Consider the following 13,466-nt stretch of genomic DNA (forward strand, 5'->3'; position numbering starts at 1 on the left):
GTCGGGAACACAGTCAAGCAAAGCTGAAACAAAGAGCCTGGACCATTCACAGCCAATGGCTTCATGAAATGACTTATTTTTTGTTGCTTTTATATACTGTATTGTTGTAGATGTAGACTGTTACAAACTAATTGTGGCTGAGATTGCATTATTTCTCTAGTGACATCGCTGCGTGATTGGGTGGCAGGTAGCCTAGTGGTTAGAGCGTTGGGCCAAAGGTTGCTACATCGAATCCCCGAGCTGACAAGGTAAAAATCTGTCGTTCTGCCCCTGAACAAGGCCGTTAACCCAGTGTTCCTAGGCTGTAATTGTAAATAAGTGTTTGTTCTTAACTGACTTGCCTAGTTAAATAAAGGTACAAAAATAAATGGCTTGGAATAAGTTATGAGACAATTGGGACAAAAATGTTTGCATTCTGACCAAAGAAAGACAAGATAAAGGTGTGTCTCATCATCTACAACAACGTATGGATGCAGATAGGTCATCAACCTCTGAGAAGTGACTTCTCATGTCTCATTTCCCCAACCACATGAAAGCGACTCAAAGTTATGCTCTGTAAAACAGAAACCTCACTGGGTTAGGGAGTCCTGCGTCATAAACCCATAAGTGCGTCTGTGGGAAGTTTCACTCTGAGTGTTTTGTTTACTGTACACATACAGTGTAATACCATAAATGACAGAGGGCTGCTGAAAACCGGATGCTTCAGAAGGTTATAGTCCCTCTACTGAATGAATGTACTGTGCAAAGTTGGAAACAATGTGACTGTTGTGTGTCAAATTGTCACTAATATGATAATGATCAAACTGTATTTACTCAAGATGGGGAAAAGTTGTAAGTGTACGTTCCCATTAGACAGGACTATGATGTACATATACTGTAAATAACACTGGCTGAGAATGAGAAGTGCTTTATATTAATGTAAACCTTTAGGACCCAGGACTAATGAAAATAAACATCTCCCGTGCTCCAGTGCTGGGGCATGGCACTCGGGTTTGGGGAGGCTGTTGGATTGGCCAGCTGCTCTGCGGCTACACTAAGGTCCTGGAGGTTTTCAAGAGATTTCATTAGAAACAACATTGGGAGAAGCAGGGCGGCCAGCTGAATTAGCTTGTTTCAAACCATGATTAATGGAATCAGGTGGTTTACTGAGTGACTGGAATGAGAGTATAAACAACAGCTCCAGGACTTGAGGCTTATTTTCCTCTCAGTGGTTCTCTTTTGTCTCTGATACACAGGCGTAACGTAACACGGCTCTGTGGAGAGGATTCTGACGCCTGACGCCCTCCCCCAAATAACAGTCTGGCAGTGTCGGGACAAGGGGACTCAGTGAAGCTGTCTTTCTGTATGACAACAGCTGCACATAGATTCTGATAAAAGAAAAGATATATTGAGACTGTGAGACCTCCTCACTCTTCCTCTATATGTCTGCCAAACTCCCCTGTCCTCCCTCTCCTTCCCTCTATCCAAAACTTTCTCTCTTTCTCTTTTGTGAATAGCTGGGAGTTGGGAAAGAGATTCACAGTCGTTGTTTGGCCTGAATAGAGGGACCTGGAGGAGAGGTAACCTCCGATTCCCAAAGAGAGTGATGACCTCATCGCCTCCACACAGGATCACTACTCAAATCCACTTCTCCTCAGCTCCAAGTAGCTGTGGTGGGGAGCCCTGCACTGCTCTGTCTGACCAGACCACAGCGCCTGGGATAGACCAGGAAGGGAGGGAGGGAGCCTAATGTTAGGTCACTTATGTCCCACCCTTCCCAGAAATTAGGGAGCATGTGAGTCTGCAGCTGGTCTGGAGCTGAAAGACAGCAATGGGAGGGTGTTAGCACCAGCAGTCTATATCAGGGTTCCCCAAACTCTGTCTTTGTCCTAGCACTACACAGCTGATTCAAATATCCAACTCATCATCAAGCTGTGTAGTGCTAGGACAAAACCCAAAATGTTCACCCAGGTGGGACCCAGGACCGAGTTTGGGAAACCCTGGTCTGTACCACCTAGACTAGAGAACACTTTGCTGCCTGCCTGACTGCCAGGCATCAGGGATGGTGAGCTCTTTGTTAGCTGTAATGTTATGAGTAACGTTATGACTGGGGTTTCAGCAGCACAGAGAGGATTTGGTCTCATAATGGTTTGGTGGGGGTGTTAAATAGCACAGAGACAGGGAATCAGAAAGCACTGTTATAACACAGAGACAAGGAATCAGAAAGCACTGTTATAACACAGAGACAGGGAATCAGAAAGCACTGTTATAACACAGAGACAGGGAATCAGAAAGCACTGTTATAACACAGAGACAGGGAATCAGAAAGCACTGTTATAACACAGAGACAAGGAATCAGAAAGCACTGTTATAACACAGAGACAGGGAATCAGAAAGCACTGTTATAACACAGAGACAGGGAATCAGAAAGCACTGTTATAACACAGAGACAGGGAATCAGAAAGCACTGTTATAACACAGAGACAGGGAATCAGAAAGCACTGTTATAACACAGAGACAGGGAATCAGAAAGCACTGTTATAACACAGAGACAGGGAATCAGAAAGCACTGTTATAACACAGAGACAGGGAATCAGAAAGCACTGTTATAACACAGAGACAGGGAATCAGAAAGCACTGTTATAACACAGAGACAAGGAATCAGAAAGCACTGTTATAACACAGAGACAGGGAATCAGAAAGCACTGTTATAACACAGAGACAAGGAATCAGAAAGCACTGTTATAACACAGAGACAGGGAATCAGAAAGCACTGTTATAACACAGAGACAGGGAATCAGAAAGCACTGTTATAACACAGAGACAGGGAATCAGAAAGCACTGTTATAACACAGAGACAGGGAATCAGAAAGCACTGTTATAGCACAGAGACAGGGAATCAGAAAGCACTGTTATAACACAGAGACAGGGAATCAGAAAGCACTGTTATAACACAGAGACAGGGAATCAGAAAGCACTGTTATAACACAGAGACAGGGAATCAGAAAGCACTGTTATAACACAGAGACAGGGAATCAGAAAGCACTGTTATAACACAGAGACAGGGAATCAGAAAGCACTGTTATAACACAGAGACAGGGAATCAGAAAGCACTGTTATAACACAGAGACAGGGAATCAGAAAGCACTGTTATAACACAGAGACAAGGAATCAGAAAGCACTGTTATAACACAGAGACAAGGAATCAGAAAGCACTGTTATAACACAGAGACAGGGAATCAGAAAGCACTGTTATAACACAGAGACAAGGAATCAGAAAGCACTGTTATAACACAGAGACAGGGAATCAGAAAGCACTGTTATAACACAGAGACAGGGAATCAGAAAGCACTGTTATAACACAGAGACAGGGAATCAGAAAGCACTGTTATAACACAGAGACAGGGAATCAGAAAGCACTGTTATAACACAGAGACAGGGAATCAGAAAGCACTGTTATAACACAGAGACAAGGAATCAGAAAGCACTGTTATAACACAGAGACAGGGAATCAGAAAGCACTGTTATAACACAGAGACAGGGAATCAGAAAGCACTGTTATAACACAGAGACAGGGAATCAGAAAGCACTGTTATAACACAGAGACAGGGAATCAGAAAGCACTGTTATAACACAGAGACAGGGAATCAGAAAGCACTGTTATAACACAGAGACAGGGAATCAGAAAGCACTGTTATAACACAGAGACAGGGAATCAGAAAGCACTGTTATAACACAGAGACAGGGAATCAGAAAGCACTGTTATAACACAGAGACAGGGAATCAGAAAGCACTGTTATAACACAGAGACAGGGAATCAGAAAGCATCAAAGCACTCTGCTTGAAAATGTCAAATATAATCCTCCTATCTCATTAGACTCTCCAAATATTATTGAGCTTGTTGAGAGGAATTTGTTATTGATAACTACAAATAAAACCAATTGTGATAGATAGATATACACTCTATGGTCTATATATACACCTGTTTGGGCCTAAGTTCAAATGAATTTGATCACCAGTCATCGCTAGGCCTAATATAAATGGCTCAATAATCATTGACCCAAACTTCTGAAGTATAAAGTTGAGAACCTGAAAAGCATTATCTGAAAACAGCATCTGCATTCAATTTTCTATGGACGTGTTACTAAATCCAAGTCCTCATTTAAAGATCATGATTTGAGTCCAAATGAACAGATATTGATGTATACCTAAGACCCCTTGCTGTGCTAAAATTATACTTTTATGCAAACACAAACATCTCTTTAGAAAGCCAATGAGTAACAAAAACAGCATATCTCTAATTGAGTCAGTGTTGCGTAGTGCTACTAGTAATCAGACACATTAGTATCCTTACGCCTCTGACAGTTTGCCTATCTGAGTTCTCTCACATGTCCACTGACACCTCTCCAATGCAGAGAGCCGCTCCAATACAGAGAGCCTCTCCAATACAGAGAGCCTTTCCAATACAGAGCCCAGACTCAGCACAATGCCTGCATTCTGCCAGCACACTCCCAGCCCATCGATCCACTAGATTGATTACCATAGAGCTGCAGTCTCTTTGACTTTCACCCGTGACCTCCCTCTCCTTCTCTCTCTGTGTCTATGTGCGCGTGTGGGTGTCTGTCATGTGGCTCAGCTGGTAGAGCATGGCGCTGGCAACGCCAGGGCTGTATGCACTCGATACTGTTAGTCGCTCTGGATAAGAGAGTCTGCTAAATGACTCAAATGCAAAAATATTAGTGTGTGTGTGTGTGTGTGTGTGTGTGTGTGTGTGTGTGTGTGTGTGTGTGTGTGTGTGTGTGTGTGTGTGTGTGTGTGTGTGTGTGTGTGTGTGTAAGAGCCACAGTGGTAATAGTGAAGGATAGGGTTGTGAAGGTGACCACAGTGGAATCACAGCCACAAACTCCCCGCTCTACGTCATTCCATATTGACATATGCAGCCAAGCGTGGAGGGAGGGGGGGTCAGTCCCATTTTCCAGCAGAATGAAAGTGAGAGACTCCTGCCAGGATCATGCTCACCCAGGTGTTATTTCTGTCTACTGGGAATGGGAGCCCTAAGGACCACAGGTGGTAGAGAGTATATATTACTACATTTACAGTAAACAAAAGGCAAACTCATATTTGACCATGTAGACTAATGGCTTATTTAACTTTAAACATATGTGTTTGAATATTGGTAATTAACACCACTTCCCAATTGATTCATTCCTATGTTGAACCACGTAGCCTACCAATGAACGTAGCCTGGTTCAAGCCAACATCGATGTTGCTTCAATTAAATGTAAAGGCTATTTATACTTATTTTCTTTCCATATCAGTCGTACTATTGCACCTTCAAACTACTGGCAGTGATCTTTGATAATAACCAGAGGGGAAAGGCATGCAAAACATGGAGGCAGCTCACAGTACCATTTTTAGCCGTCCAAGGTGATATAATTAGCTCAAGTGTCTATGACAATCTGTTTCATTGGCTGTTAAATAACTCCAGGTGCGAGAGCAGAACACCTCCCCCTGTCGGAGGAAAACAACACTGCTAAACTTGACCCTTCGGAGGCCCGCTCCTCCTCCCATCCCCTCTAAATTTCCGTTGCCAGAGCCGCGGAGCACATTCCTCTGTGGCTGTGTTGACTGAACATGCGTGTCTGTGACTGAGCCTGAGAGAGCAGGATCTCTCTGAGTCTGAGCCTCTGCAGCAGCAGGAAGCGGCCGCCACAGTGCAGGGTGCAGATTTACAGTATGCTGCTCAACGGTCACAGAGACGACTGTACAGCGTGGTAGTTTAGTGTGTGTGACATAACAGCATAATGTTACAGTGCACACACACAATGTGTTTTTTGTGCAGTGTCGTGGCCGCAGATGGAGGAGTCTGGAGATGGGAAGGGTTCACGGGCAGCTCGAGGCAGAGAGGCTGAGCTCGGCTTCTCAGTAAGTGCTCACTTAGAACTTTGGCACTGTCTCCTCACAAGAGTGTTTTGTGAAATTGGTCAAACCACCGTACCATCTATTGTGACAATTTTTATGCTATATTGAGTTTAATAAAAAGTCTTCAAACACAAGAAAAATTCTGAATGACAGAAGACAAGTAGAACCTGTTAAAAGAGTTGGCACAGTTACATTGGGCCATCATTTTTTATTCTGCAATAAAAACTATTAACACAAATATGAGTAATAAGCCAAACAGGGGAGATTGTGTAAACACATTATTGCTGCAAATGAAACCCTGATTAACATAGAGGCAGAAAACAACAAGCTTTAACCCAGCATCATCCTTGGGGATCCAATGCATGCGGGAGTACTGCACTCTGCTCAATTAGTTAAGATACCAAAACACAGGCCAGCAAATGAGCAGGGACCAACACAGCCCAGCTGGTGTTGCTGTTTGATGGCTTAACACTGCTAACACTGCTCTCCCTGTCCAACCCAGAGATGAGATCAGGGAGGGAGGGAGGGAGGAGGTGGAGAGAGAGCTCTGATGAAGGAAGCAGAGCACAACATATCATTGGAACTGAAAGAGGGGTCTGTGCCTTTAAGAACAAATGCTGACTGGTTGCCTCTCTGGCCTCCCTCTCTCCCCCCTCCTTCCTTTCCTTTCCCTCTCTCAGCACTAGCCTCCTCCCTCCCTCCCACCCTCCCTCTTTCTTTGGTCTGAGTGAAAGTGAAAAGCTGCAGCTCCTTATCAGAGTGTTTACAGCCAGGGGTTTGTAGGCTATTAGGCAGGTCAGGTGACAGGGAGGCTGTGCTGCACCATGACCCAGACATCTCAGGGTGAAGGTTGCCTCGGGGGGGGGGTGACAGAGTTTACTGGTGGGAGGGGCCAGAGCCAGCCAGGCCAGAGGTAGATCAGTGGCAGACACACAGCCCAGCTAGTTTATTTGGTTCCATGGAAGTTGGAAGTTGTGGGAACGTATGTTTTTTGGTTCCATATAGGTTGAACGAAGCCATATGTTTCCTGAATTGTAAAACTGAAGTGAACATTTCGCCTGTTCTGGGGGAAAAAAGTTGTAGGTTGCAGGGAGGTTCTGAGAACATTTTACTCTGGTTTCTTTAAAGTTTCTTGGGAGGTTTTATTAACGCTCTGAGAACGGAAATTATAGGTCTTGGAATAACTTCCTTAAAACTTTCACTGAATGTTTCATTAAGACTTTTAATAACACCGCCAGCTCAGTTTTTATTTTAGTTTTTATTTAGTTTTTTACTCTAAACACAGATAGGACACATGGAAATTCATTTCCTCAGGCATTAATCATGCAAAAATATTTATTTTTGATTGTGGCATGGCATCAGTGAGATTTGAACATATAATATTTTGCTCTCTATCGATGGAATTAGTCCAATGCATCACCAGGATGGAGCTAGCATGACATGTTTTTTGCGCATACAAAGCTGTTCATTTTAGTCTATTCAAACAGACCCCATTTCAAAGGAAACAAGCACTCATTAAGATCAGGTGTGGCCAATTGGTGGGTGTGGCCAACACACGTGAACAAATGCAACAAGATAAAGGATAGAGCGAGTTTTGTTGATGCTGAGAACGGAATGAATATGTTTTTAAATAACATTCTTAGAACGTTCTCTTAACGTTACTAAAGTTTTTCTGGAAAGTTTTCTTAACATTCTCAGAACAATTTGAGAACATTACTCTAAATAGAACCATGAGGAAACCTGTAGGAAACTGGTTTCCTAACCAGTTGACGAACGTTCCTAGTACATTACGAAAATTGAAATTAAATGTAACCACGTTTTCACTTTTAGGCAACGTTCTGTTAAGGTAATGAAATAAAGTTTCATTGAAATAAAGTTTTTTTGTCAACTTCCGTAAATGTGCTGAGAATGTTCCAAAGCCAAGCAACTATCCTGCACCATTCTCAGAAAGTTGTGTTTGCAAACTAACCATAGGTTAACCACGCTCTCACCAAGCTCTAAGAAGCTCTGGTCTCATAACATTATGTGCTAGCTGGGAGCTCACAGCTGAGGACAGAAATAATTTCCAGCACTAGCTCAGCTATCAGGCTTCCATCTCTTCTCCCTCTCTCTGCCATCTTCCTTTTTCCGTTCACCTCAGGAACAGACATATTTATTCGATCTAAACAAATACAGCAGATTTTTTACCTTTATTTAACTAGGCAAGTCAGTTAAGAACAAATGTTTATTTACAATGATAGCCTACCGGGAAACAGTGAGTTAACTGCTTTGTTCTGGGGCAGATTGACCAGCACAGAAAGGGGCAGAGGCAGATTGACCTGAGACTGACTAGCACAGAAAGGATTTCAGCTTTAGGCCTATCATATTAAGAGTCAAACGTGGACAAAATCCTAAATAAAATATGTTAATAATTAAGAAGAAAATAAACTAAGCTAACAAGCTTGAAAAGTCTTGTAAAAAAATTATTCAGCTAAGAATATATAGCAAAATTAAAGCAATTACTGATAATGTAACACAACACACACATAGACAAAACAATCACACCAGGACAGCGTGCATAGCAGGGAACCCCCACAGGGTGGGCTCGGCTGTATGGGGGAGTTCTGTACTGTACAGTACTGTATGTATATTGCAGGATGATATTGCTGGTGACATGATAGAAGGTGATGAATGAGAGCGTCCGTAGCTGCAGAGGGATGGTAGAGAAGCCGGTGTGTGAATCTGAGCTGTGTGATCGCCGTCTGACAGGCTGTGTGGAGACACACACACACACACACACACCCATCACCCCCTCAGGCTCACTCTCGATCATCTTGACACACTGACCGCTCAGATGCCCACATAAACACACACTCCACTGCTCCCCACACACACACACACACACACACACACACACACACACACACACACACACACACACACACACACACACACACACACACACACAACCAGGCCATAGAGAAGACCCTGTCTGTCTGCTCTGCTCACACACAGAGGGGCTGAGGAGGGTCTTCTGCAGTGCTGATTCCCTGCATTCAGTATATCGTACAGCAAAATGATTATTTTACCTGCATATGGAGCCAATTGCTTCCCATAACATTTCAAAACTGTTTGCATTGTAACATAGGCTGACAGTAGCAGATTATTTCTTTTTTATGATCATAATTTTATTTGATGACAGGCGTTGCTCCTGCCTGCCACTAAAGAGGTCTAATAGAACAGCCTATTTGCTTAATAGTGGGCGCACAGGCTCATTGTGTGTCTATCCTACTGGTTACCTGGCAGGCTGGTTGAGACCTATGGCAGGGGCCAGGGAAGGGCTGTCTCCTCTGATGGGACAGCTCCTCCTTGGCCTCTGCCATGGGTCCCAACCAGCCTGCCAGGTCACCCCACTCTGAGCCAAGTAGCAGAGAGGATGCAGAGAGTGGCCCTGGCTGCTGGCTCTAGCCCTGAGAGGCACCCTGCTTGCCTGTCTGTGCATCAACTGGTGCCCAGCTTTCCCCTCTAACTACCAGGCTACACCCTTTTATTAAACACTGTACATTTTAACACATCTCTGAGGCTGGCGTTCGAAATCCATGCTCATTTAAAATGATTTACACTGTCAGGACTTGGCTCCAGTTCATTTCTCTCTTTCTACTTTCTTCTCTCTCTCTCTCTCTCGCTAACTATCTGTCTCTCTCGCTCTCTCGGGGCGGCAGGTAGCTTAGTGGTTAAGATCGCTGGGCCAGTAATTGAAATGTTTCTGGTTCAAATCCCTGAGCTGGCAAGGTGCTAAAATGTGCTGTTCTGCCCTTGAGCAAGGCAGTTAACCCCCATTCAGACAATCCCCCGCACCTCTCTGATTCAGAGGGGGTGGGTTAAATGCACAAGACACTATTCAGTTGAATGCATTCAGTTGTACAACCGACTAGGTATCCCCTCGCTCTCTCAAGACCAACCTCTACAGCGCTGTGTGACTCAGTAAAGTGGTTGTTCAAAAGATCCTCCTCTGAGCCACAGCATCTATGTAGACTTCCTCCACTGACATGACACTGATGCACAAGGAACCTTTGATAAAACACTAGCGAGAATGTGAGTGCAGTGCAGTACCTCTCTCCTGTACGAAGTAGGCCAGGTAGAGGTCCAGCTCCTTGACCGAGACGCTGATGTGGTGTGGCTGGACACAGAGGATGGGGTTGTTGCACGGCCCTGCCTTGACCAGGCGCTCTCCGTCCGTGCTCTCCAGCGGGATGCCCTTGAACAGGATGACCATGACCAGGTCCAGCCTCCATACCTTGTCGGCCTGACGCAGGCAGTCGATCCTCCTCATCTTGCCCTTCTGGTCTGGGTTAGAGAGGACGCAGCAGGGGGGCTTCTTCCCCGTGATGGACAGCACAAAGTCCTCGCGGCACTCAGGCCGGATGTCCTTGCGCAGTTTGGCCAGCAGACGCGACGCCCACTTCTGCTTGACCTCGGGCTTCTCTCCCAGCAGCTCGTCCTTCACTGCCCGCTCTTCGTCCTTAGTCATCCTCTTCTCGTGCTTCTTGAAGTACTTGCGTTTGCGCGCCTGCAGGTTGAACCAGGTGTAGGCGAAGGCACGCACATGCGGCAGAAGGGCCTCGATGAACGGATGAAACTCATCCTGGATAAGTGGACAAGAAGAAAGGGGTAAGTACTACTTTCTACATAAATGTACCAGAAGCGACCATGCTGTATGAACCGCAACCTATAACAGTGTATACAGTACATGTGTATGGAACCAATTACTGTAAATAAAGAAAAGTTCAGCCATAGTGGTTCTTTGTCTCCATGCTCAGTGGAACACCACCACCAACAGTAATCATTTATTCAATTATGTTTTGTTGATTATTTGCCTTCTTTTGGTCAGATTTTCAACAACCAAAATATACATCTGTATGCCTTTGGGGCACCTCACAAGCCACAGTTGCTTTGCTGTTTAGCCCACAACGATTGAGCAATGTTCGCTTGGTATCTCTAATTACTTCCATATTTTCATTGAGCAAAAATCCCATATACACCATCCTGCCCTATAAAAGGAATTCAGAGATAATTTGCACATATAACACACAAAAGATATAGTCTAAAATATAGGCACGGTGCCTACGTGCATGTGTTTGCGTGTCTGCAGGTTTAGCCAAACAATGGATAGACTAAGGTTTGTTTATGGGCACATCATAGGCTATAAATGCATGCATATGTATGTATGTGTTTGTTGTTGCTCATGAAGGCCCATTCATTGAGTGATTGTGTGCAAAGTGGTCATCCATCCAAATGTAATAAAATGTCATTTGCACATACAAGCAGAGTTAAAGATTTATTGCGAGTACAGTGCTCAAATCTGTACAACCCACTTCTCATGCTGCCCTTTAGGTTTTGTGTATTTGCCCTGGTGTCCATGAGGTTTAACCCTTTGTGGAATACTGGTGTCACAATATCAACTCTCCAGTGATCATCATCTCTTTCAATTAACTGTAACATTCCAAAATAGAACATTGTAGGATCTCCTTCCCGAAAGGCTTAACGTGTTGGTTAATGGCGTCTCTATGGGCTTCTTGGTGTCCACGCAGAGAGGTTGGAGTGGAGTGGAGTGTGAAGGTGCTTCAGAGAGCCCATACAGGCCCTAGGAGCCGGCCCAGGGAGCGTAATTGGACATGACTGTGTTACACTGCAGATCTCATGCAGTAAACAGTCTGCAGTACTGCTCTCAGCAGCACAACATTTTAAATGCTACCAGCTTTCTCAACCATGGCATCCTGCTCTGAGCAGACAACATCGGTTTCAGATATATCTTTTTTTTTTAAAGCATTCCTCCCATACCAACATTACATCTGATCCAGGGATGGCTAGTGTATTATTTTACTACTGTTTGCATTAAATATAAGATGCATCATGTCCTTGAGGGCATTCTGTATAATAAGGTTAATGCTTTTTGAAGTTTAATCGTAATAAAGCGTCTGTGGTGGCAGAGACAGCATCCTTTATTTCACGTTTATTTAGTCTGGCTTCACTGTGTTCCTATTCAGCACAGTTATAAAATAAATATATTCAAAGCAGAGACTCCACTGAGAAGAGGAAACCAGTTTTATACATCCTATTTTAAACAGTAACAGCAGGACAAATTGTGTTTTCCTGTCCGCTTCACTTATGTCAACTTTATATCTGAACAGGGTTCAAAGAAAACAGTCAGCTGTAATTTCGGGGTTCAGAGTCCTTTGTGTTGGCCTGCTGAATGCACAGCGCACATACACAAGTATGTACAATCAGGGCCGGAAGAGGGATCATGGAGAAGAGATAGAGTTACTGTGTAAATGTTCCAAAGCTAACAAGTAGAGCAGAGAGAAACTCTCGTGATAGAAACCAGAGGCCTGGAAACCAGACAGACAATCTGGGGCTTTATGAATTTCCAAAAAGAGAAGGCAATTCAACACTGCCACGGGTACAACAATCTCACAGTGTGTCTATTTAACGGTTACATAACGTTTGGTTTTTGTAGAGAACGTTTACAGCAGAGCTGCAGCTCTCCAGTCAAGATGAAGAGAGGTTAGCTTCCATTTCAGGCATTCATAATCATATGTGTTTTAGCCAAATGATAACACCACAAAACGTTTAGGGGGGGAAAGACTCAAGATATTGTAACAATTTGAGTACAAGGCCAAGTCCATTTTCAATGTGTGGTATACTTCTCAATTGGGTGCCTATTTTGCCTATTTGTGTCTAGCCCACACAGACAAGACTCCTGACCATGGATGTTCCCCTGCCTGGCTCATGGATAGAGTTCCTCTCATTAAACACATTGAGCTGGAATATGAACACTAACCACCCCTGCAGCAAAAGTAAACACTAATATACTTTCATTGAGGTTAGTTCCTATTTTTGAAATATTTCCATGACATTTAGAGTGAACTCCAAACGTGCATTTCTGGACTTTAGGGCATGTCCCTCTTTTCCACTTATCCCTGCCTCCCTTTTATGAGGTCCTTATGTTTTCATAGCTCCCTCCATCCACATACCCCCTAGCTACAGGATCCGTCTGTGCAAACTACACTTTTACAGGCCCCTAATGGTAGCCTCTAGCCACACAAACCTGTCCTTCTTTCACCTGTACCCTACCGTCTCTCTGTCCCAACCCCACAGCAATACAGGACAGTTTCTTAACTGTACAGGTGAATAGAGGTCTGAGACCATCATTTAAAAGTACCCATTAACCTAGCGGTGAAACTAGTGTTGCCTTATCGAACGTTAAGGTTGTGAACGTTATTTATGATAAGGGTTACTTACATGGAGAAAATCGGACCTCCCTGAAATTTAAATGGATGGCCCTCCCCCTAAACCATCCCTGAACACGTGAAAAAAATGAAGAGTGACCCTCACCTATGCCCAAAATAACAACTAAAAGAAAGTGGATAGCAGAGAACATGTCTATACCGTTTACCATCACTTCTTGGACAGACCAGAGCCTTAGATATGCCGTTTTAAAAACAGTTTTTCGTCCTGTACGCATTACATGGCAACACAGGAATTTTGATAGTGTACAGGGCTGCGGGCCAGAAGGTTGTGGGTTC

General features: G+C 44.0%; 1 protein-coding gene across 9 annotated transcripts in view; it reads right to left on the reverse strand.

The window, feature by feature from the left end:
* Nucleotides 1-13,466, reverse strand: part of LOC106584361 (nuclear factor 1 C-type) — a 112,878-nt gene that overhangs the window by 59,828 nt on the left and 39,584 nt on the right. For all 9 annotated transcript variants that reach the window (XM_014169587.2, XM_014169585.2, XM_045705925.1 and 6 more), the window contains exon 2: nucleotides 9,994-10,525. In XM_014169587.2, coding sequence (XP_014025062.1) covers nucleotides 9,994-10,525 — 532 coding nt within the window. The remainder of the gene's footprint in view (nucleotides 1-9,993; nucleotides 10,526-13,466) is intronic.

This window comes from Salmo salar, chromosome ssa23 (genome assembly GCF_905237065.1).
Source record: "Salmo salar chromosome ssa23, Ssal_v3.1, whole genome shotgun sequence".
NCBI lineage: Eukaryota > Metazoa > Chordata > Actinopteri > Salmoniformes > Salmonidae > Salmo > Salmo salar.